The 24,131-nt window shown below is 44.8% G+C and overlaps 1 protein-coding gene across 1 annotated transcript in view; it reads left to right on the top strand.

The window, feature by feature from the left end:
• The first annotated feature begins 7,148 nt into the window (after positions 1-7,148).
• Positions 7,149-24,131, top strand: part of LOC119968746 (A disintegrin and metalloproteinase with thrombospondin motifs 5) — a 41,499-nt gene continuing 24,516 nt past the window's right edge. The window contains exons 1-4 of the mRNA XM_038801411.1: positions 7,149-8,820; positions 18,611-18,743; positions 20,064-20,231; positions 22,907-23,190. Coding sequence (XP_038657339.1) covers positions 7,891-8,820; positions 18,611-18,743; positions 20,064-20,231; positions 22,907-23,190 — 1,515 coding nt within the window. The 5' untranslated portion in view covers positions 7,149-7,890. The remainder of the gene's footprint in view (positions 8,821-18,610; positions 18,744-20,063; positions 20,232-22,906; positions 23,191-24,131) is intronic.

Here is a 24,131-nt window from a genome sequence, read left to right as displayed (position 1 = left end):
GGTGTAGGCAATGGGCTGCACCCAGGCCAACAGTGCAACGGTGGCATCCGCTGTGGAAAGCCTTGGACAAGAGGTCAGATCCATGATGAGAGTACTCCAAAGCATGACTCAGTCCCCGAGGAATTCAACACCATGGCTGAGTCACAGACGACCATGGCTGAGGGTTTCAACTGTATGGTTCAGACAATGACGGGCCTCCAGGACTGGCAGTGCCAGATGATGTTGAAACTTCTGCCGCTCACTCCAGCTGCCCGTCCATCTGATGGAGTAACCCAGAGGTCCACAAGCAGCCAAAGAGAGAAGCATCTGCTGGAGCACAGTCAGGGGCCTTCGGCCCAGGAGATCTTGAGAGTGACCAGCCAATCTGAATCCCCCCCCCCCCCCCACTTCCTGAGACCAGTGCAAGTCAGGCACAGCGAGCAGAGTGGGGTGATATGACAACATCAGTGGCAACTGAAAGTAGTTAAGGGCCCTCCAGATGATGACCACCAATGGCATCTTCGGCAACAGGGCGTGGAAAGCATAGGTGGCCTCCACCTCTGATGTGTATCCTGGGAACACACCGAGACATAGTGAGGGGGTCCACAAGTTTAACGAACTGCAGTGACACAGCATGGGCATTGGTGATTTTAGGCAAAGGTAGTTGGGGACATTGTCACTTGTGAAATTTGGGAATGTCATTGAGTTCAAACGTATTGTTGATCACCACTTTAATGCCTCAGAAAAATTAAATACATCCCCCCCCCCCCGGCCTCCCCGCACCCCTCCCCCCACCCCCCCCCCCCCCCCCCCCCCACCCCTCCCCCCCACCGGCCAGTGGCATAGCGCTTCTCCCCATTGGGTCTCAGTGGCCCTCAATGCCCACCAGATGAATAGGCCCTCTCAGTGCAAATGTTTAATTCGCAGTGATAGGAATCAGGTATGATTCAGTGAGCGCTAGACACTCACCCCTAATCAATATCTCAGCCACCTTCATCCTCTGGTCGCAGAGAGGTCATAACATTCTGGTGGGGCCATGCTGTTGGACAGTGAGCTTAACCTGCTTCATGAAGTGAGATGTGATGAGGGGTCTCTAGCCCTCCTGCCATGTGTGCCCAAGCCCCTGCCTAGCCTTCATCCTCCGGATCCTCAGTGGATTTTTCTTCAATGCTCTCCTCCACACCATCCTCGTCTGAGGGCATGCACCTCTCCTCAAGGTCTTCCTCAGGGAGGTAATTGCCCTGCTGTCGAGGCAGGTTGTGTAGAGCACAGCAGACCACACCAATGCGGGAGACTCTCTGTGCACCTGTACTGAAAGGTCCCACCAGACCTCTCGAGGCAGTGGAACCACATCTTTAACAAGCCGATGCACTGCTCAATGAGAGATCATACCGCACTGTGAGCCTTATTGTACCTGACCTCCACTTCAATCTGTGCCCTCTGTACTGGTGTCATCAGTCACGACCTGAGGTGATATCCCTTGCGCCAAGGAGCCATCCCTGCAGCCTGGGGTGTCCTTGAAAGTTTCAGGGACCTGTGTCTGGCCGATAATGAAGCTGCCACGCACACTCGCTGGAAAACAAGTGCATCTGGGAGACACGCAGAAGCTGGATGTTGAAGAATTGGATCCTGTTGTAGTTTATGAGGGGTCTCCCTGGTGCCAATTGAGCACAGAGAGCGACATGGGTGCGGTCGATCCCCCCCTGCATCTGTGACAGGCCAACTATGTTTCCAAAGCTCGCATCCCTCTTGTCCTGTTGGACCTGGTCTCGGTCAAAATGTCTGTATTCCAGATTCCCTGCACACAGAGCATCTGTGACCTCACAGATAAACATATGGGCGGATGACTGAGATATTCCACACAAGTCACCCAGAGGGTTAGGGCTGTTGTGACCTTCGCGGCCACAGGCAGTGGGAATCCAGCACCGCCAATTCATGTCAGGTCCATAGGTTGTTGAATAGCTTCGGCAGTCTCCTTCGTGAGGCACCATCTTCTTCGGCACGTGTTGTCCGACAGCTTCATGAGGACACCGAGGCCAATAGACCCGTGTTCACCTTCAACACAGTCACATCCCTTGCCTGACTGGTGTGGTCTCCGGTCCCTGAGCCTGCCCTGCGGCCCCCTGGTCTTGTCCTGCAGAGTCTTCCCTCGGAGCTGGCGCACGTTGCTGCTGGAATCTCTGCTCCTCCAGCACAGTGATTAGTAGGATGGCCAACTCCACTGGGTCCATTTCGATATCAATTGAACTCCTGTTAGGGATGAAAGAAAGAGAGAGTCAGGATGGTATTGTAGCTGCTGACCATCATTAATAGCCCTGGAAGCAGCCAGTCCCAGACCTTCAGTGACCGTTCACTCACAGGTGCTTTCCCATCTCCAGAGCAGGAATGGCCCGGGCCTAACCCCTTGTTCACTTACACTCACCTTTAGCCTGCTGTGTGGTTCTCTCCTCTCATAGGCTTCCTAACACTGGGGGTTCTGCCAGGAGGGTTCTATTCGCTCACACTGAATGGTCAACTGTACGTGATGTTTACCTTGGGAGTGATTAGATCCTGACTAGTAGATGTTGGGAGCTTGGCAGAGAACAAGCCCAGTGTCTCTTGATTCCATGCAACCAAGCATTGAGCCCCTGAGTATTCATCCCAATCCTTGACTTTGCAAATGTGCCCAGCTGACATTGTGAAGACTTAACTCTTAATGGTCAATAAGTCTCAGGAATGTTAGAGGGCACAATTGGTTTCTCCTTCAGGGAGAGACAGAGCTACTAGGCACACTTCCTACTCAGGCTGCATAATTTAGAGATCTCATTGCTGTCGTGCCTCAACGCTTAAGCCATCTGGATAGCTACTCCAGGTTGAAAACCACCCCCACCCCCAGGGTGGGCAGGTGTTGCCTTGTCTTTCAGGGTCTCATCCACCCAGACTATTAGGCCCACCTCCTTGACTCTCACCACACTCCACTCCCCATCCCATGTGCCCTGCAGCCCCCTTGCCTCTGTCCCATCCTCCCATGCCACAGACTGCAGAAGTACACAGCACTAAATAGCTCATTTAAACAACAGTCAGCTGACTTCAGGACCACAAATGCAGCCTTATGCTCCTAACAACTACCCTCCTCTTCCTCTCACACGCTCTGAAAGCCCGCTCCAAATCTCCAACCCACCCCTCCAAACACCAAGCCCCACCCAGACACACCCGACCCCTCCTCCCCACGCTTTCTGGAGCAGGCCAACTGGCTCAGCCCGTTGGACTCCCCAATGCTCAGTGGCCATTCTAGATAAGGTGACCAAATCACAGAACTATGGTTGTTCTAATAATATAATAATAATAATAATTGCTTATTGTCACAAGTAGGCTTCAATGAAGTTACTGTGAAAAGCCCCTAGTCACCACATTCCGGCGCCTGTTCTGGGTGGCTAGTCCGGGGAGTGAACCCGCGCTGCTGGCATTGTTCTGCATTACAAGCCAGCTGTTTATCCCACTGTGCTAAACCAGCCCTCTCTCCACAACAATAGAAGATAATAGAAGATAAAGAAGGCATTTAATGAAAATGTTCAAAAATATAGGGCAGGATTCTCCGCCCTGCCGCACCCTTTTTCCGATGCGGTACTCCCCGCCGGCAGCAGGATTCTCTGTCCCGCCAGCCAGTCAATGGGATTTCCCATTGTGGGCACCCCCACAGTGTCGGGAAATCCACGGGTGTGAGTAAGCTGCCAGCGAAACGGAAGATCCCGCCGATGGAAAATGATAGGCCTGCAGTTGCTGGGACACTTTATAAAAAAATATTTTTGTTCTCCTCCTTTTCACATTTTCTCCCTAATTTACATCAACAATAAACAATAATCAGTAACAAATGTAATGTTAATCCCCATATCAATAACAACGATCCCATGCTCCCACCAAACCCCCAGACATTAGCCCGCATGTTAACATAAACAAATGACAAAAAGGAATCAGGAATCATCCATAGTCACCATTAACACATACATCCCCCGCCTCCCACCCTCCCAGCACCCCAACGTAATGTTTAATGTAATCCAATTCTTGAAAGTGCATAATGAATAATGCCCATGAATTATAGAACCCTTCCATCCTTCTCCTCAGTTCAAATTTGACCTTCTCAAGAATTAAGAATACCAGCAGGTCCCCCCGCCACGCCAGGGCACAGAGTGGAGAGGTCGATCTCCACCCTAACTGGATCCGCCTTCGGGCGATCGACGAGGCGAAGGCTACAACATCTGCCTCCGCACCCGTTTCCAACCCCAGCTGGTCCAACATCTCGAATATGTGCTAGGACACTCTTAACACAATTTTTTGAATAAGGGTGTCCCATTCTCCACTTTCCAAACCAATGACATCTCCTTCAGAGATTCTGTTTATAAATCAATCACTCCAAAGAATTGGACAAATAATCCAGGTTGACAATACTGGGGGAGTGAGTGGCACTGTTGGAGGTGCTATCTTTCAGACAAGTCAGTGAACCCTACTGTCGTTTCAGGCTGATGTATAAAATCGCAAGATACTATTTTGAAGAAGAGAAAGTTTTCTTCCACCCCATCCTCCCCACCTCCCCAATCTCTGCCCAGGCCAATTTTATCCCTCAACAAACACTTAGAGAGTCTGTGATTGTCACATTGGGCTTGTGGAAGTTTGCTGTGTGCAGAAGATTGGCTGTGATGTTTTCTTAACAAAAACAAATTGCCTTTCAAAAGTACTCCATTGGCAGTAAAATATTTGGGACTTCCTGTGGTCACAAAGGTGTGATATAAATACAAATCATTCTTTCACTGAAGTTCCTTATGGAAATTATGTTTTCCAGCAATGTCAGTTTGAAGCATGTGGCAATCTGAATGAAAGATAAAGGGATTGTATTACCAATCTTCTTTCAGGTACCATGCCCTAAGAGGGCATTGGCAGCCATGGACTTCGATTACATTGGCCCACGATTATGAATACAGTACTACATTATTTTCCCGATCCCTACCTGGAAAATTGAAGAAGTTGACAACAACCTTGGCAAAGTGTCATCTGGACTCTAAAGGTTAGCTCCGTTCTCTCTCCACTGTTAATATAATAATGGTCATTATTGTCACAAGTAGGCTTACGTTAACATGGCAATGAAGTTACTGTGAAAATCCCCTAGTTGCCACACTCCGACACCTGTTCAGGTACACTGAGGGAGAATTCAGAATGTTCAAATTACCTAACAGCATGTCTTTTGGGACTTTTGGGAGGATTCCAGAACACCGGGAGGAAACCCACGTAGACACAGGGAGAACATGCAGACTCCGCACAGACAGTGACCCATGCCGGGAATGGAACCTGGGACCCTAGCGCTGTGAAGCAACAGTGCTAACCACTGTGCTACCCTGCTGTCAGACCTGCTGAGATTGTCCAGTATTTTCTGTTCTGTTTCAGATTCCAGCATACGCAGTAATTTGCATTTATCTTATTGAAAATCAACCTGTTTGGCGGCATTATTGGCCATCAAATCCTGAAGTGGGACTTAATTGAAGCCAGACCTTCTCTGGAAGTAGTGTACCGCAAGACCCCGTTTACCGCCGATGTCTAGGACGGGGAGTCTTCGAATTAAAGCCACTGCCGTCGTTCTTTCTTCCCCTTCAAGTGGAATTAATCGAGTGAGAAAGGGGAAGTTTGTCTTTTCTGTTTTGGGGACAACACCTTTATTGCTGGGTCGTCCTCGCTGCTGTTTCAGTTGAGAATTACTGGCGCTCTTGAATGCGCTCACTCGGATCACCCTGATTCTTAGTAATCTAGCATTGGTATACTGACAGCAAGACTCTTTCAAACTGCCGCGTTCATCCACTGCCAGACCGCAGGCACATTACTGCACACAAAACACAACGTCAGCCAAAGGCGTTGCTCCACTTTATTTCACTATACTGAACATTTTAAAGACAGCTACATGCGCACTCTTAAAGAGATACTCCCACCTGGAGGGGAGAAAATAATGTTCAAGGAAGACTCGTATCCAATTATTTCACTTAACTTCAGAATAGATTTGGCTATTTTCTATCTTTGAGGAGATTTGTTCAAAATCTGATCCGTAATTTGGTTGATTGCAATGTTCGCCATTCTTTTCACAAAATCTAATGATTGTATTTTAATCAGTACACAGGAACGTTTGTATTTGTATATGTGCTTATTTCCATAACACATACACACTGATAGACAGATAGATAGATAGAGATAGATAGAGATAAATAGGGACAGATAGATTTAAATAGGGATAGATATAAATAGGGGTAGATAGATATATAGATAGATAGGTAGATAGATAACTGAAACTCAGAACATTAAATATATTTACATGTTTGATCTCTGCCTAATTAGCCTAGAAATTACGCTGTGTAATATTACCCCGTGGATATTTCACCTCACACAGTCTGTGACACTGCACCCTACTGGGAGCATGGGGTAGATGAGATTGACGCTAATCATTTCTTAAGGCAGATGCATACGATATTTTCAATTGCACGGCATTCTTGTTAAACTGAAATATCTGTTATACAACTTTGTGCAGGCGTTTGCAGAACAAACATCACTCTGAATAGACATGTGAAATGTTCTCTGTATGGTTGCTGAGGTTGTTACAGAAGCGACGGCCACTTTAAAACTCGTCGGGCTATTTAAATATGGGAACCATGTGAATGCCGGTGAACATGGACCGCACTTGTCCAGTATTTACACAATATGTAATAAGCCATACACTGCAGAAAGTGTTTTCCATTCCCAAGCAATGCTAGTAACGCCAACATTGTTTACATTTTTAACATATTTTTTAAAGGTGAAGTGATGTTCGAACCTTCCTAAAATGTCATCCAGGAATTCTCCTGAAGGTGCACATCCTCGGGAATGACTCCACCATCAGTGACGGAGCTTAAGTACCAAAGTGTTTTCAGAATGTTAGCAAGATACCACGCGGGGAATGCATCTCAGCCCACCCGACCCTGTCTGCCCCATCCCCTCCACCGATATCTGCACACGGTTACCTTCCCCGGAGTAAGGGGTTGCGGACCCTAGTGTGTTGCCTCATTAACTCAGGGGTTTAAAGCCAGTTGCTGCGCCTCTAACCAGCTCCCCAATTAACTCCAGCAGAGAAGGGGAGGGGGGTGATGAAAGTTTGGAGAGTTTCCTGGTCTGTATCCCGCCTCAGGATTGTGCCCTGAATAAACCCAGCCCTGGAATTATAACCTGCGCCCTTTAAGAGTTTCTTTGTCCTTTTGACCCTGTTTAATTTTATTGTTTTAACGTTTGCGTAATGATGGCGAGGTGGGGAGGACCGGATGATGTGAAATGCCTGACCCCGAGCATCTTATTCCCCAATGGGACTTGTCCGTTTGACGCTCCGAGGCGGATGAATAATGATGACTCCTCTCTGGGAAAGCCAGCTTTGACGATCGCTCAGTGACCATGACCCAGGCAGGGTCGCGTCGTTTTGTGCGGCCAAGTTTTAGGAATCCAGGAAAAAGCGTTTTTTCTCCAGCAGCGAGGTTTGGACGGGAGGCTCCAGTGACGCTATGTGGACAGCAGCGATGTTTGAATGAGTGAAAAGCAGGATATTACTGGAAGAGGGGCGGTCGCAAATGCCTTTAAGACGCAGTGCTGACGATCTGTTGCAGCCGTCCCGGTTTGGAGGCATTGAGTATAAATTCATTGTTACACCAGCCTCACATCTTAGATCTCCTCTCCTTACAGTGAGGGGGGCACAGTCGTACAAAGAACTTTTCTATCTCTTTTTTTTGGTGCAAATAAATATTTTGTTGAGTTTTACTCCAATGCATTAGAAAGTTTGGGTGGGCAACATCTCATTATTATTTTGGGGGTTTTCTGCATGTTTTGTTATTTTGCAAGCTGTGTGTTTTTTGTTGTAAGTTGGTTATTATTGTAAACATGGTGCTGTTTGCTTTGCTGGCTGTCTGGGCTCTGCACCTGGCAGCTGGACAGTCTGACCTACCTGAGCCGGCAGCGAGCTCTCTGGCCGGGCACCGGGACTGGCGGAGGAGGAGCGGGCTGGTGCATAGTGTGGATCGCATTTACAGCGGGGACGGCAAGGTGGGCTACATCCTGTACGCGGACGGCAAGAGGTTCCTGCTGGATTTGGAAAGGGACGAAGCCGTGACCTCCTCCCACTTGGGGGCGGCTCTCCAGCTGGCCCCGCTAGCAGCGGGCGGCGGGCCGAGCGGCCACTGCTACTACCGGGGAACGGTGGATTCCCAGCCGGAGTCTCTGGCCGTCTTTAACCTGTGCGGGGGTCTGGATGGGTTCTTCGCCGTTGGCCGCTCCCGTTACACCATCAGCCCGCTGCTCCGCCCCGAAGCCCGGCACCGCCAGCTCTTTGGGAGAGACGCCGTCCTGCACCGCTTCTCCCGGGATCGCTTCACATTTCGGACCTTGGCTCAGCCCAGCCGTTGCGAGACGCCTGCCTCCGGCCCGCGGGAGGGCGGAGGGCACTGGGGCCAGCAGCGGACTCCCGGCCGAGCGGCCGGCCGCTCCAAGCGCTCCGTCTCCCGGGCCCGGCATGTGGAGCTGCTGCTGGTGGCGGACCAGTCCATGGCCCGCAAGTACGGCCGAGACATCCAGCACTACCTGCTCACCCTGGCCTCCATCGCCTCCAAGCTGTTCGGCCACGCCAGCATCGAGAACCCCGTGCGCCTGGCCGTGGTCAACATCACGGTCATCACCGAGCTGGACAAGGGGCCCCACATCAACAAGAACGCGGCGGCCACCCTGAAAGGCTTCTGCAGGTGGCAACACAAACAGAACCAGCTGGGCGATGGCCATGCGGGCCACCACGATGCTGCTATCCTCTTCACCCGGGAGGTAAGTCTACTGCATGGCAACACTGGTGGGATGCCTCCCGAACCGTTAGCACTGAAACCTGCACTTTATTAATCATGAATAGGGTCCGAATGGGGAATTAAGTGTGGGTGGGGGTCAGATTATATCTGATTGTATAGAATCAGATCGTAATTTGTTCGGTCACCGTGAACCTGAGTGTGGTCACTTAGCCAAGCAGGGGGGCTGTGTTTTTACGCAGCCTGGGCTGCTGGTGAATGCCGCTGGACTGCCTGGGGCAGCCTAGATCTGATGGTCATGATGTGGAGATGCAGGCGTTGGACTGGGGTAAGCACAGTAAGAAGTCTTACAACACCAGGTTAAAGTCCAACAGGTTTGTTTCAAATCACTAGCTTTCGGAGCACTGCTCCTTCCTCAGATGAATGAAGAGGTATGTTCCAGAAACATATATATAGACAAAGTCAAAGATGCAAGACAATGCTTAGAATGTGAGATTTGCAGGTTATTGAGTCTTTACAGATCCAGGAATAGAGGTAATCCCAGGTTAAAGAGGCGTGAATTGTCTCAAACCAGGACAGTTGGTAGGATTTCACAAGCCCAAGCCAGATGGTGGGGGATGAATTTAATGTGACATGAATCCAAGATCCCGGTTGAGGCCATACTCCTGTGTGCGGAACTTGGCTATAAGTTTCTCCTCATCGATTTTGGTGAACCTGGTGTTGTAAGACTTCTTACTGTAGATCTGATGGGGCAGCAACCGCAGCATTAACCTTGCGGCATTTGTCTCAATATCCTATATGTGTTTATAAGGTGGTTTTAATCGCCCCGAGGGACAGAATGAGTGCTGCCGAAAAAGACAATGTGTGGAAGCTTTTTGTCTTGCACTCATCAGGGAAAAATCACAAGAACACCCCAATGTCGGGGGAAACAGCAACTTTATGCAGTATGGGACCAGAGTTCACAGCATAAAGTTGTTGCTTCCTCTTGCGCTGTTCAAGATGAAAAACTTGGACAAAGTGTCTTTTTTCAGCAATACTCATGGAAAAAAATGATTTGAATTCTTGTTGTTGACTTGTAAAGTTCAGCTAAATTATATTAATGGCATTTTTAAATGCAAGCTCTTTAAGAATTGTATTGGTCCCTTATAATTGCTTCAGAGTGGGGCACTAGTTGTTGGCTGCATGATCTTGAGCTGAAAGGAATGTCCAGGTTCAGTTCACTGCTGTATTAGGAGCTTGCTGAACCCTCCGACCTGGATGGTTGTCTGTGGTGCGTGCTTTCCTTGCTTTTGCAGAAGGAATGAAGATGAAGTCAGTCCTCGCCAATAACACCCTCCCATCCAGTAAAATGTTTATAAACATACAACTCTATGGCTTGCAAGCTACGAGCATATGCTTCTGAAATTAAACAGGCACCACCTTTAATGAAAAATTGCCCAGAACATTTCTTTTGCATTTGTTCACAAATATGTGACACTGGTTGAGTGCATTATGTTGTGACAAAATAACATGTATTTTCGTCCTGTAGAACTTGGAAAAAATATAGTTTTGCCCCACACTTATTTTTTCTAAAAAGGCAGTGCCCCTTTAAGTTATCCTTATGCTAATTTCAGGCCCTTTGGACTACCCTTGGGATCTAGTCAGCAGTTCTGAATTTTTTTTTCGTGGGAACTCCAGCAGCTGGAGTTTGCAAGTTCAGTGTCTGGAAGAATTCCTATGAACATAAACCCCTCTTCAGCTGTATAACGTTTGAAAGCTTATGAATTTAGTTTTAAATCAAAAATAAATTTTCACCCAGTTAAAGGCATAATCATTGGACAAGAATGAGAGAAGATAGTCCAACTACCAGCTATGTTGGCATGAGTTTTGGTCCTTCTTCTTCTTGCTCCTGTTATTTTCTGAACACAACACCCCCATGCCACCCACCCCCAACCCAACTCTTTATAAATGGCATTGTCACTAATTACAGTGACTTCAGGCAGACATAAAACAATGACACTTTTTTTTAATGCCAGGTACATCATTGTGTTATCTGCTAACCATAGCTTCCCAGAAAGTTTTTAGCCAATGTAGATGCCTCTATAAGTCTAAGGTGGAATTGCGGTTCTGTAACATTATATTTAAGGTAATCATATATTTTTAGTTTTTTTTCATTCCTTGATTCTTACAATTTAAGCTTTAGTGGCTGGATTGTAAGACCATGGAAACTCAGCAGCATTCCAAGTTGGAACTTTGCATTCTTAAGGACATAACTAGACTTCACAGTCAGCTGAACCAACTGATGTCCTGTTGCACCTGTCCAGCTCTGGAAAAGCCTGACTTGAAATTTCTTAAGCTAATGTTTTCTTCTCCTTGCCAACTTTCCCCATCCTCAAGCCATTAACCAGTTGTTGAGAAATGCTCCCATCAGTGACATTTTCCACACAGCAATTATGCAACTATGAATTTCTGCAATACATGTAGCAGGGCATGCAGTCACTGTAGTTACCTTACCTCACACTGTCCCAATCAATGTCCGCTTTTCGGCATGCATCACTGGACATCAAAACAGAGGAAGAGGACATTGCTAGATTTACTCTTTCAAGCTTGGGGCATTGAGGGTAATTGTAACCCTGGATGAAAATAGTTAGCTCAGTAAGACCAGCAATCAAGTTTGGGATATTTCTGATTTGTGTGTCTCAGCAAAGCCTACGAATAGGTGCATATTCCATCCTAGTGGACTCGCCTGCTTCCCTCTTAGTTTGGGGTATTAATCCTCATTTGTAACTACCAGCACTGGAGATAAATTGCAATATTTGAGAGCAGTAGAGCCACAGTATTTTCATATGTTAGTGCCTCATCTCATCAAATGATGAAGAAATTTAAGAAGAGAAAAAGAGATTATTAGCTGTTAATAAAGATCAAATCTACCAATATTTGAATATGCACATTAGGAGTCTTTTCCAGGACTTCTCTCATACACCAGGTCAGGGTACATGAAATAGCTTATCAACCACTCACAGGGTCCAACTTTGTCCTCAGACATCACTGTATTTGTTTATGCTGAATGCTGCTATGAAATTCATACCCCTTTGAGCTACAGCATCTGTAGCCCCTAAATGCTTTTTCCCTCCCTACAGCAATACAGAACTGAAATTAAAATTCATCATATCCCTAACTCACCAGACCTGGAAATTATTGACATGGATCTTACCTGGAGTGAAATTGAGCCACAAAAGTGAAGACTCTTCCAAGTTTGATTCCCCTGATCATACTGAAATTAACTCATCTCATCTGGCCAGTAGTAATGGCATTACAATTGTCCTCAGTGGTTGACGACATTGAGTTTGCCTGTTACAGCCTTCACAGTTGAATAGCATACTGTGCTTTTCATCAAGACTTGGAGTAAGCTATGAGAGGAGTAATCATAACAATAGAACCATCCAGTCAAACCAGATCCAGGACATGTGGAGATGAAATCGCCAAAAAAGCAAATAGGTATTTGAAGCTTGTATGACAAGACAAATTTGGGTGACACTGTGGCACAGTGGTTCGCACTGCTGCCTCACAGCGCTAGGACCCGGGTTCAATTCCTGCCTTGGGTGACTGTACGGGGTTTGTACTTTCACCCCGTGTCTGCATGGGTTTCCTCCGGGTGCTCTGGTTTCCTCCCACAGTCCAAAGATGTACAGGTTAGCTGGGTTGGCCATTGCAAATCGCCCTTTCGTGTCCAAAGGTGTGTAGTTTAGATGGGATTACAGGGATAGGGTGGGGGCGGGGGCCTAAATAGGGTGCTTTTTCAGAGAGTCAGTGCAGGGTTATTGGGCTGAATAACCTCCTTCTGCACTGTTGGAATTCTATGGTTCTATTCTAAGTTGTGTTAGACAGATGGGAAGAAATATGCAGATAGAGTCATGCAATTGCACTATCTTAAGTCTTTCAAAATATCGCAGTGAATCACATGTTGAGTAGAGCTCCAGCATTTTTGATGCACAAAACTAGTTTCAAATTTGGCAGGTCAGTGACTCCTGATCACAAAGATACCACATAATAACCAAAACAAGCAGTATTTCACACCTCTGCCACTTGCTTATCTAAACTAACAGGGGATCATTCATCTTTTAAAACCAGCTGTCAGCCCTGCAGATACCAACAGTGCCAAATAACACAAATTATGCTGAGTTGGAGTGGAGTGTTTTTATTTTTTCTACAGATTGCCTCTTATACAATGATTGAAAGATCATTGAATTGTGCTTTCAAAGAATGGCCACCAGATCTTTCAGGACGCATCAGTTGCATCGTCAACAGAGTCAGGTGCCATTTATTTCAAACCAATTTTCCCTACTCTATATGAGAGCATTAAGGAGAAGAAACATTGCCCAAGTGGAAAACAATAGAAACAAGCTTAACTCTTCCCATTGCCCCTCTGAAGTTTGAAATATGTTGCCAAATAGCTGTATAGGTACCAGGCTTGCCCCAGCAACTTGCTCAAGTTGCAGTTCTTCACTTGTGAGCCAAGACAATGTCAACAGTTTTTTTGACACTTACCCCCTTGCCTCTCTTTATTTCCACCTTGGCACTGGCTTGCACGATGGACTTGAGTTCATCCATCTTTAAAAAACAAGGATTGGTACTGATTGGCGGATGGAGATCATAACATTCCAATTCACCTTCTTGAAACTCCAGCTGAACACTATGATTGCAATTTTAAACATTGATTACTACTGCATTTAATTGCTGCTAAATTCGATTCAACAGTGTAAAGTAAATTTGGTTATCTCCATAACTGCACAGATCAGGAAAGCTTCTGCTGTCAATAAAAGCTTCATAAGGATAATTTATTTCAATGGCACAGTAGGTTAGAACGAGGGACTTAAAGAGTCACGTGCAGAAACTGTCTAAAAGCTGAAGCACAGTCTGTCACCTACACGCCTCTCCCAAATGATCCAATGTTAATGTATGTAAGTGAAACAGTTACTTCTCAGATTGGGAACATAGTTCCTGTGAAATGAATTGGATGGGGTGATCCAGTGAAATGAATTGGACAGGGTGATCTATACATGGAGAAAATGCTCCCTGAATGCTTAATGAATAAATGCATTAATCCTGACAGAGCAGGAAGAGCTCAAATCCGAGTCCTGATCAGTGCTGTCAGATTCCAGGGTTGTGTCATGGCCCTGACCGCTGGCAATACCATCACTAACATTCTATTACTTTTTGCATGGTTATTTTTGTACTTAGATCAGGCGTAATTACCTTATGACGCATTCCTCTGTTTACAATCTCAGCAAAGTATCTTGTGTGGCCTTTCATCAGAAGATAATACGCCTTTCATGGAAGCAGTTTGTCCATGTCATTTTTTTATATTACAAGGAAAAATAGCCCTTAATTACACAGCCGTCTTCCCACCATGCAGTCATTTATTTTTGGACCATTGAAGAAAATTAATTTGAAATCCCTGAGTTTTGTAGTAACTCTCCTTTGTAGAAAGGGGATGAGGATAGAAAGACTGAGGCAGAAAGTGAGGCAAAAGGAGGTAAAACCAGTCAGTGTGGGGTGTGGAGAGATGGGAGGAGTGCTGATGGAGAGTGGTCAGAGCCTTGTGTTTATCAATAACTGTACTATGAATAGATGAACTTATTTAGGGAAAACCCACTGCTGACAAAGTAAGTATCAAATCCCACACCGGAACAAAATTGTGACTAATACTGTGCATGGGTTTTGGGCTCCACTATTGGGTAAATAATAAACACTAAGGTGTCTGTGTTTTTTGCGCTTGGGTATGTGTGTGTTGCTACAAACTTTCAGAGGCATTTGTTTATTTTCCAAAAGATTTTGTGTCGTCCAAAATAAATAATGACTCCCAGCTGTGTTGCCCTGTGCCTTTAAGTGGAGGCAGCAATAACAGTGTACTGACCAGAAGAGACACCTGATTCTGGAATCTTTGAACTAATGCCAGTGTGAAAACATTGTGACGTCATTTACCTCCTTCCTCTAACAGGTTTTTTTATAATTATTATTTTTTCTCCTCTGCAGTGTTGTTTTTCTCGCCCCCTCTTCGTTTTTGGAGAACCACTAATGGTTGGTTAGCACAGACAGCGGGTACTGCCCCTCTTGGCTGCCAGCCAGCAGACTGCACTGTCCATAGATGTAGACACCCCACCAACTCATTAAATCTACAGAGCAAACATTCTCTCCAAGGGTGAAAAAGTTTATTTATCAGAAACCAGAGCCTTGGCAGTTCAGAGCCACTCAACTAATCAATGCTTCATGGTTTTATATTGATGGTGACCTGCGCTATAGCCCTGGTCTCTTTTTTTATGTACTAACTTAAAGCAAACAATTAGTAAATATATATATAGTAATAGAGTAGCACAGTGGTTAACACTGTTGCTTCACAGCACAGGGTCCCAGGTCGATTCCCGGCTTGGCTCACTGTGTGGAATCTGCATGTTCTCCCTGCGTCTGCGTGGGTTTCCTCCGGGTGCTCCTATTTCCTCCCACAAATCCGGAAAGACGCACTGTTAGGTGAATTGGACATGCTCAATTCTGCCTCAGTGTACCTGAACAAGCGCCGGAGTGTGGCAACTCGGGGCTTTTCACAGTAACTTCATTGCAGTGTTACTGTAAGCCTACTTGTGACACTAATAAAGATTATTATTAGAAGTATATGCAGAACATACTCTTATCTAACCTGTGTACAAAATATATGCACAAAACACAGGCTTGAGCATGCAAGGGAGTGAAATATTTATTTTAAACGGATTAACACCTCCATTAAAATAGCAAGCAGAGGAATTTTGTAAGAGGCATTAATTTTTCACACACTAACATTCAGAAGGTTAGCAGGCAATTCTGTGGTGTGGCACATGCAGATAAAACACCTTGGGAAAACACAAGTGCTCAGCCTGTGGTTTGGTCCATGATTGGATGGTCATATGCTGTGTGCTTGTAACTTTCCAAGATGCATGTGCTCCTGGGAAATGCTACTCCCACTAGGAATACTGAACCAGTATTCCGCAATTTAATTTTGATCCAATGACTTATGGTTTATTTAGCTGTCATAATGGCTTAAGTTTCTTGCTTCTGTGTTATTTGAAGGTAAAGATGTGTAGCAGTCTTGAGTGAATCCTCAGAAGTTAGATGTTAAACATAGACCAAAGTGTCCTCTGTTTCCATGCAGATATGAGGACATTATGACACAAATCACCAGTCAGAGTATATCTGGTATAATTTTTAATTCTTTGATTTATTTTTCACACACACTTAAGATGCCGAGTCTTGCTGGCTACAGTTCAGTGGGCATTAGCAACTGTTCAAGATTTCATCACGTGGCCATTCTTCATTATATAATCATTATCAGGCCATTCAATTCAGACTGTACGGGCATCAGAGCAAAAACGGATCCTAACTTCACTCAACACACATACAGGATAATAGTAGGACGATCAACTAATGTCACGTGAACCAACCAAAATGAATGAAAGGATAATGGTGTAAAATTATTGCAAATGTAAATAAATATTCATTCAAACTTATCAATTTTAAAAAGAACATATCCTGGTAACGATCATTTTACTAAAACTTGAAAATGTGCATTGCACAAAATTTTAAAAATAACAAACCTAGTCATAATTGTTGAAAATACAAACATTCTATGAGATATAATCAGAAAGAAAGGCAATTATTTCATATTGTGTTTTTCTTATCTTGAATCTGAAATTTACAAAAGCTGGATTTGTCCACTTTGACCAAAGCCTCTGGGAACACCAGAATAGCAGACTGACATCCAGTTGGCTTTTAACACCAACCTACATGTCACACTTGCTCCAGACAATTCTCAAACAATGGAATGTAAGATCTGAAGATACATAAATCATCTGAGCTTTGCAACATAAGAAGTTTGTGCAGTGTGCTGGAAGGGGGGAGCTGCTTTTAGCTTTAAATTGAAACAAAGAAATCAGCATTGCACAGCAGTGAGCATGTGAAAGAATAATGAAATGAAAATCGCTTATTGTCACGAGTAGGCTTCAATGAAGTTACTGTGAAAAGCCCCTAGTCGCCACAGCCTGTCAAGGGAGGCTGGTACGGGAATCGAACCGAGCTGCTGGCTTGCTTGTCTGCTTTAAAAGCCAGCGATTTAGCCCAGTGAGCTAAACCAGCCCGAAGCTGCATTTAGAGTCACTCACAAAACTGGAACGTACACTTGCACAAAAAAATCAAAATCTGTATGCACTGCCAGCAAAGGCAACATTTTTATATGATCCCCGCAAAAGAGAAAAAACTGGTGAACATTTCATATACCATCCATTCCTGATAGAAGGTCTCAACTGAGCTCCTGGCATGACCCTACGCTTTCAGCCATGGCTCAACTAATAGGACTATGAGTTCAAGTTGCACTCCAGAGACCTGAGGGCAAAAAAAATAGTATTGAGGGAATTTTGCACTGTTGGAGAGGTGTCTTCTATGTGAAATATTAAACTTTGTGTTCTTTTAAAAAAAGTCCAGATGTTCAAGTTGCGTACGAACCTCTTCATCTGGTCAATGTTTCTTGTTATGATCTCTCTAGAGATTGATAACTTTCCAAAAAAGAAACTTGAACCTCCAGCTACTAGCTGAAATATTGACATGGCAAGGTTTTACATATTAAAACTTTTGCTCTAATAAATGACTGAATGCACTATTGACAATATACTAGTTTCTTTTTTCTTACACTATAAACTTTAGAGAGGAACATTCCCTTTTTTAAACTAGCCATCACACTCCATGGAATTGCAATCCTCATCGCAAATGTCAGTTTCCAATTGGTTTCCCATATAAGCCAATGCTTATGTAGTACATTGTATATATTGTGTAGCCCTATTATGTATTCTCATGTACTTTCTTGAATTCTGTTCAATTCCCTTCTTCCAATGTACTGAATGATCTGTTGAGCTGCTTGCAGAAAAATACTTTTCACTGTACCTCGGTACACGTGACAATAAACAAATCCAATCCAATCCAATCTTCGTTTCGCTGAGCAGTAACCTCAAGTCACATCTTCAGGGGCTTTCCTCTGTTTTCAAAAAGTTCCTTAAATTTGCCACCAGAAGTAAAGCCTGTTCCGATGATTGTTCTTTCTCCAAGTGGTATGGTGGCATAGTGGTCAGCATTGCTGCCTCGCAGTGCCAGGGGCCCGGGTTCCAACAAAACCTTTGAGACATTGGGAGACCAGAGTCTACTCATTGCAAACTCAAAGACAGCTAGCATTGTCTCCAAGCATAAATACTTTGCACCTTCTTACTAGTAAACCAACCTAAGCCTTCTTTAAACTTTTAACAATCAAACCACCCAAGCTTACTGCAGAGTATGTCACATGACCATCTTCATTTACCATAAAATTAAGACACGCAGTCCAAAAATATAAAAATCATATAAACCTCACAATTGTAACAGCAGTGTGGCACTTGTTGCCTGAATAATATTGCATTAGCAGTCCACTGCCTTAATGAAATGAAATGAAATGAAATGAAAATCGCTTATTGTCATGAGTAGGCTTGAAATGAAGTTACTGTGAAAAGCCCCTAGTCACCACATTCCAGCGCCTGTTTGGGGAGGCTGTTATGGGAATTGAACCGTGCTGCTGGCCTGCTTGGTCTGCTTTCAAAGCCAGCGATTTAGCCCTGTGCTACCTTAATAATGAAAGTTTTGCGTCATGTTTCAAACCATCAATCAGCTGTTGATTGGCCAACTGTGTAATTCTACAAATCTGTATTTATAATTTGAATTGCAAATATAATTGCTCGTTTAAAAATTCTAGTTTATAATTAACAAATTTTTAATTTCTTTACTCACAGAATTTGTGTGGACATCACTCCTGTGATACTTTGGGAATGGCCGATGTGGGAACCATCTGCTCCTCCGAGCGTAGCTGTGCAATCATTGAAGATGACGGCCTCCATGCTGCATTTACAGTCGCTCATGAAATTGGTATGGAGGTTTCTACAAAAAAAATCCGTACATGCTCCCAGGATAAGCAACCCATGCATAAGAATTCTACAAAAAGTTCAATGGCACAATTTGCCACATATATAAGTTTAAGAGATAAATGGTGATTCGTATTGGCCCCAATATGCAGACATCTGATGCCCCAGAGCCCAGCCATGGTTGCTTTGGCTGGGTATGTTAAACAGTAGCCTGATGCTTTCCCATATGGAGAAAGAGAACAGTCAGAATCAGACTATTTCATAGTACAAAAAGAGAACATTCATCCCATTGCAAATGCATTCTCTGAAAGAGCCTCATCCTCCTGTGCTTTTGCCAAACCCTGCTTGTTTACAATATTTGTTTACTTCAATTTTTAAAAAGCTGTGGTAGGTTATGTGTACATCTGGCAGACAATCCAACATCCTAACAACCAGGGCAGCACCGAAGCATTATGGTTAGCAATGTGGCTTCATATCGCCAGGGTCCCACGTTCGATTCCCTACTGAATCACTGTCTGTGCGGAGTCTGCACGTTCTCCCCGTGTCTGCGTGGATTTCCTCCGGGTGCTCTGGTTTCCTTTCGCAGTCCAAAGACGTGCAGGTTAGCTGGATTGGCCATGCTAAATTGCCCTTAGTGTCCAAAAAAGGTTCGGAGGGGTTATTGGGTTAAGGGGTTAGGGTTGAAGTGAGGGCTTAAGTGGGTTGTTGCAGACTTGATGGGCTGAATGGCCTCCTTCTACACTGTATGTTCTATGTTCTAACCCTCTGCATAGAAAACCATCTTCCAATCCCTCTCTTCTTATTGGTGATGATCTAAGATCACTGTTCAACACATCAACCAATAGCAATGGATTTCGCCAACTTCATCAAAGCCTGCCATAATCCTGAACCTTCTTTGTTGCAACAAACAGTCCTCCGTTTCTCTCATTCCTCAACATAACTAAATCCTCCTCAATATCACCATAATGAGTCTCTTCTGCATCCTCTTCATGGCCTGATCAAAAGCGAGTGTCACCCTTCGACCACTTGTGCAAATTTGAGACTGGCTCCAGAAAATGCAATTGGCCAAGGTGTGCTGGAGCATACTTGTCCAGTTTCTCAGACTGGCAGAGGTATCAGAAGATCCAAGGAAAGCGACCAAGGCCCCTGCTGAGTAGATAGATGAGATAATAAAAAAACAGTAGTTAGGTGATACTTAATTTGGATTTTGGAATGGGGTTGTTTATCAAGAAGGCATGCGCTGATCAAAATTGTGAAATAATGTTTAAGACATCAATTTGGGGAATACGTGTGTTTGAATATAGCTACTTCTTGTTCACTGTAGGTCATCTCCTGGGACTGTCCCATGATGATTCCAAGTTCTGTGAGGAGTCATACGGATTGACGGAAGATAAACGGTTAATGTCTTCAATTTTGACCAGCATCGACTCCTCTAAACCATGGTCCAAGTGCACATCTGCTACAGTAACCGAGTTCTTTGATGACGGTCATGGTAGGTATTCTCGCAAATACTAGTAACAGTCCATTATCTATGTCCCTCCTTTTATACCATATTTATGAGTAGCCCCTATATTTTAATAGTAGTTATGTGTGAAAACTATGTGAAAACTATGTGTGAAAGCCCATGCCAACAGAGCACAATCTCACTCCTGTTGCATTTGTTTATGTCCAAGGTAACCAGTCCCACAGTAGCTCAGAAAGTCATGGTAGTGCCAGCTACAGCTCAGGTGGCTCAGAAGCAGAAGATTGTAGGCTCACGCTTCACCCCCAGAAACTTCAGTACTAAAACTTGTGAATTAAATCTATAGTGGAGTCCTAGGTGAATGCTGCACTGTTGGAGGTGCCATCTTCCAGATTGGACGTTAAGCCAAGGCCCAGTCTGCTCCCTCAGGTGGTGCAAAACATCCAGTAGCATTATTTTGTGGGAGAGTTATCCCTAGTGTCCTGGTCAACATTTATCCCTCAATCAAACATCACTAAACTTGGTTATCTGACTATGTACATAAGCACCCTCGGAAGAGGATAGAAAGACTTGAAGGATAACCCAAAAATAGCATCAAGTAAAATTAGTGCAAATTGTGATTTAAACAGAATTCGAAATACTTCAATATTTTAAGCTGGAGATGAGGAGGAATTTCTTCTCTTAGAGGATAGTGAATCTGTGAAATTCTTTACTACAGAAGGCTGTAGAGGCTGGGTTGTTAAGTACGTTCAAGGTCGAGATAGACAGAATTTTAATAAGTAAGTAAATCAAGGGCTATGAGGATAAGGCAGGAAAGTAGAGTTGATGATTATCAGATCAGATCAGCCATGATCACATTGAATGGCAGAGCAGACTTGGTGGCCGAATGGCCTACTTCTGCTCTTATGTCTTGTCTTATGGTCTCAATGGCTGTAAATCACTTTGGGATGGAAAGGCCTTATAAATGCAAGTCTTTATTTCTCTTAGTTAGCTACCCGGCCCAAGAAAATCCCAGATTTGGGGCGAGATTTAATTTTTTAAATCACAGTCTGTTCCACAGAGAACGACTCCGCTATCTAATGGCACTTTGTTACTATTTCAGACCTCGGAGGTGGAGCTCCTCAGTGAGGGAAAATGGCACCCTGATCTCTCGATCCCCTCACTGCCCCCTTCCAGGACACCCACCCCATGCCCCAACTCACCTATAAGGGGTCCTTGGGCCACCCACACCTCACCTCATACCCATGGGCCCAGTCCCCAGCTAAGTGCCCCTGCCAGCCTGGCACTACCAAAGTGCTTGGGTAACACTGCCAGGATGGCAGTGCCAAGGTGCCTGGGTGGCATCAGCAGTGCCAGGGTGTCGCCCTTTATGGAGGCCGACCATAGCTCTGATTGCCTGGGAATCCCCCCCCCTCTACCCCTTGATGTGGGGTCCAGTACTAAACGACGCCCAGCTGGGGTCTCCTCAGTTAGGCTGGTAGATAGCGGATGACCATTCCATCTGGCACAGACATAGGTAAATGGGCTTTTAAAGTCAGTTAATTATGTGATCTGGGTCCCGCCCATTGTGGGACCAGGGCAGTGGGAGAACTCTGTGCCTTCTTCACATGGCACCATGGGAATTTTAACATCCATGGACAAGGCTGACCGGGTCTGAGTTTAACACCTCACCTGAGTTTGGAGGTTAGATAGCACAGTGTATTCGAACATAGGGAATAAATCTGGGCATCCAAAATCATTTCTTCAGTATGTGTAATTACAATTCGTAATTCAGCATAAATTGGTGCTTAATGAACAGTCTCACTCATGAGCACAACACGTACGGCTAAGGTGAGAAATAGAAATGTTACAATACCACAGGGTCAGCAAAGATGAAGGGTAACCTAGAGTTGAAACAGATTTCCCAATGCAGAGTAGGGGCTGGTTTAGCACCGGGCTAAATCGCTGGCTTTGAAAGCAGAGCAAGGCAGGCCAGCAGCACGGTTCAATTCCCGTAATAGCCTCCCCGAACAGGCACCGGAATGTGGTGACTAGGGGCTTTTCACAGTAACTTCATTTGAAGCCTACTTGTGGCAGTAAGCGATTTAATCGTATTTAATTTAGATGGATATTTAGTTTACACCTAAGCAATGCTTCTGTCCTGGAAGTGGTTGATATTGACAAGGTGAGAAGATATTACATTCAAGCTTAGATCTCCATTGCTTTACAGGGACATTGCTGCATTTAATTATACAAGAGTCATTGGTGCTATTTTTTTGGAATGAATAGGTCCTTTTCACCTATCTGAAGATTGGTGAGGCATTGACGGGATGGCATTTGACACATTTTTTTAACCATTGAAAGATATAGGAGTTTGCACATAGCTTTCTTTATTACAATTTCCTCCCACTCTCTTTTGGTCTTCTGGGTGTGTATGTGTGTGTGTGTGTGTATATGTGATGCAGGGGTCACTAGTCAAATTGAAGAGTGATGTTTTCCCTTTCCATTTAGTTCAGTTGCACTGGGGCTAATGGGAGCAAACTCTCTGTCTGAGATTAGATAGCAAAACAAGGAAGAATCTGGAACTTTACTGGTCTTTATGATTCAGTGTTACTCTTATTAAGGCACTGGGAAAGCTAGTTTACATTGAATTTTAGTTTTTTCCAGGTGATGTTTGGAAATATGAGTATTTCATTTTACAGTAGGCTAATTGTTCTCCTTTCTAGGGGATTGTCTCCTTGATCCTCCACAGAAGCCCCTGCGTGTACCTGAGGAGTTGCCAGGGCAGAGCTACGATGCCGTACGTCAGTGCAAGTTGGCTTTCGGGCAAGAGTATACAGTCTGCCCAGGAATGGATGTGTGCTCCCGCCTGTGGTGTGCTGTCATCCGCCAGGGGCAGATGGTGTGTATGACCAAGAAGCTGCCTGCTGTGGAAGGGACACCGTGCGGAAAGGGGAGGATTTGTCTGCATGGGAAATGTGTGGACAAAACCAAACGGAGGTATTACTCGGTGAGTAGGTGATCTAGAAATAGCACAATCGATCAGAGTGCATGGAGTTTCATTTTCTCACAACTCGGCATGAGATTTCACTCCTGATCTGTCTGTACGTACGTTTTTGTATTGTGTGTGCGTGCTAATCTGTAGTGAGGATATGATTAGATGTGGGGGCTGCAAAAGTGTTTGGTGCTTGAATAGATTGTCAACACTTATGTCTAAACTTAAACAAGAAAAATAAATAAATGCGGTGTTGGCCGTGCCTAAAAACAAGTCTATCTACCTTCAGAAGAGGAAATAAGAAGTGGCCTGGAGGGATTGGGTGGAGAGAAGGTCACAATCGCCTCAAGGTGACTGTTGTGCTATATTTTTTTTAATTTCTGTTGTGAGATGGTATCTGGGATTTGAGGGATCAAAAGTAACAAATCTGAGGCAGCAATTGGTTGAGCAGTCAGTGTCATTCCTGAGCCAGTCTAAAACCAAGAATGCATCTGACAAAGACCCTGCTGCCTCATTCCAACAGAAATAAAACTAGCAAACAAGAGAACAACAGCCTGTTTCATTCCAATGTTGTTGCGCAAAAACTATTTTCCCACAGATCCCTTTTGAGGCTGGCTGCCAACCAGTTTCCTCCAGTTGCTGAGGATTAAAAAATGTCATCTGTGTATTTTCGTAAAAGGAAAGCGTGGCAAATTCTCAGGCCCCATTCCTCATGGTGCTACAATCTGACCAGGTTCAGTTCCTTGTGGCCTTGGAATTATACGGTGGTTTACTTGCACATGCAAATAGTCAAAGCACTTCCTATTCCATAGCATGGAGCAGGGTTTTGCACAAATGCTCAAGTGTTCATGCCCTATGACATAATTTCAGGGCCTACAAGACCAATTGGATGGATTTCTACAATTCTACTTGGTGCATTTTGCAGCTGTTGGCATTTTAGATTTATCCCCTCCTTT

The sequence above is a fragment of the Scyliorhinus canicula genome, chromosome 7 (assembly GCF_902713615.1).
Source record: "Scyliorhinus canicula chromosome 7, sScyCan1.1, whole genome shotgun sequence".
In the NCBI taxonomy this organism is placed as follows: domain Eukaryota; kingdom Metazoa; phylum Chordata; class Chondrichthyes; order Carcharhiniformes; family Scyliorhinidae; genus Scyliorhinus; species Scyliorhinus canicula.
The sequence above is the reverse complement of the archived record's forward strand: the minus strand, read 5'-3'. Positions and strand labels throughout refer to the sequence as shown.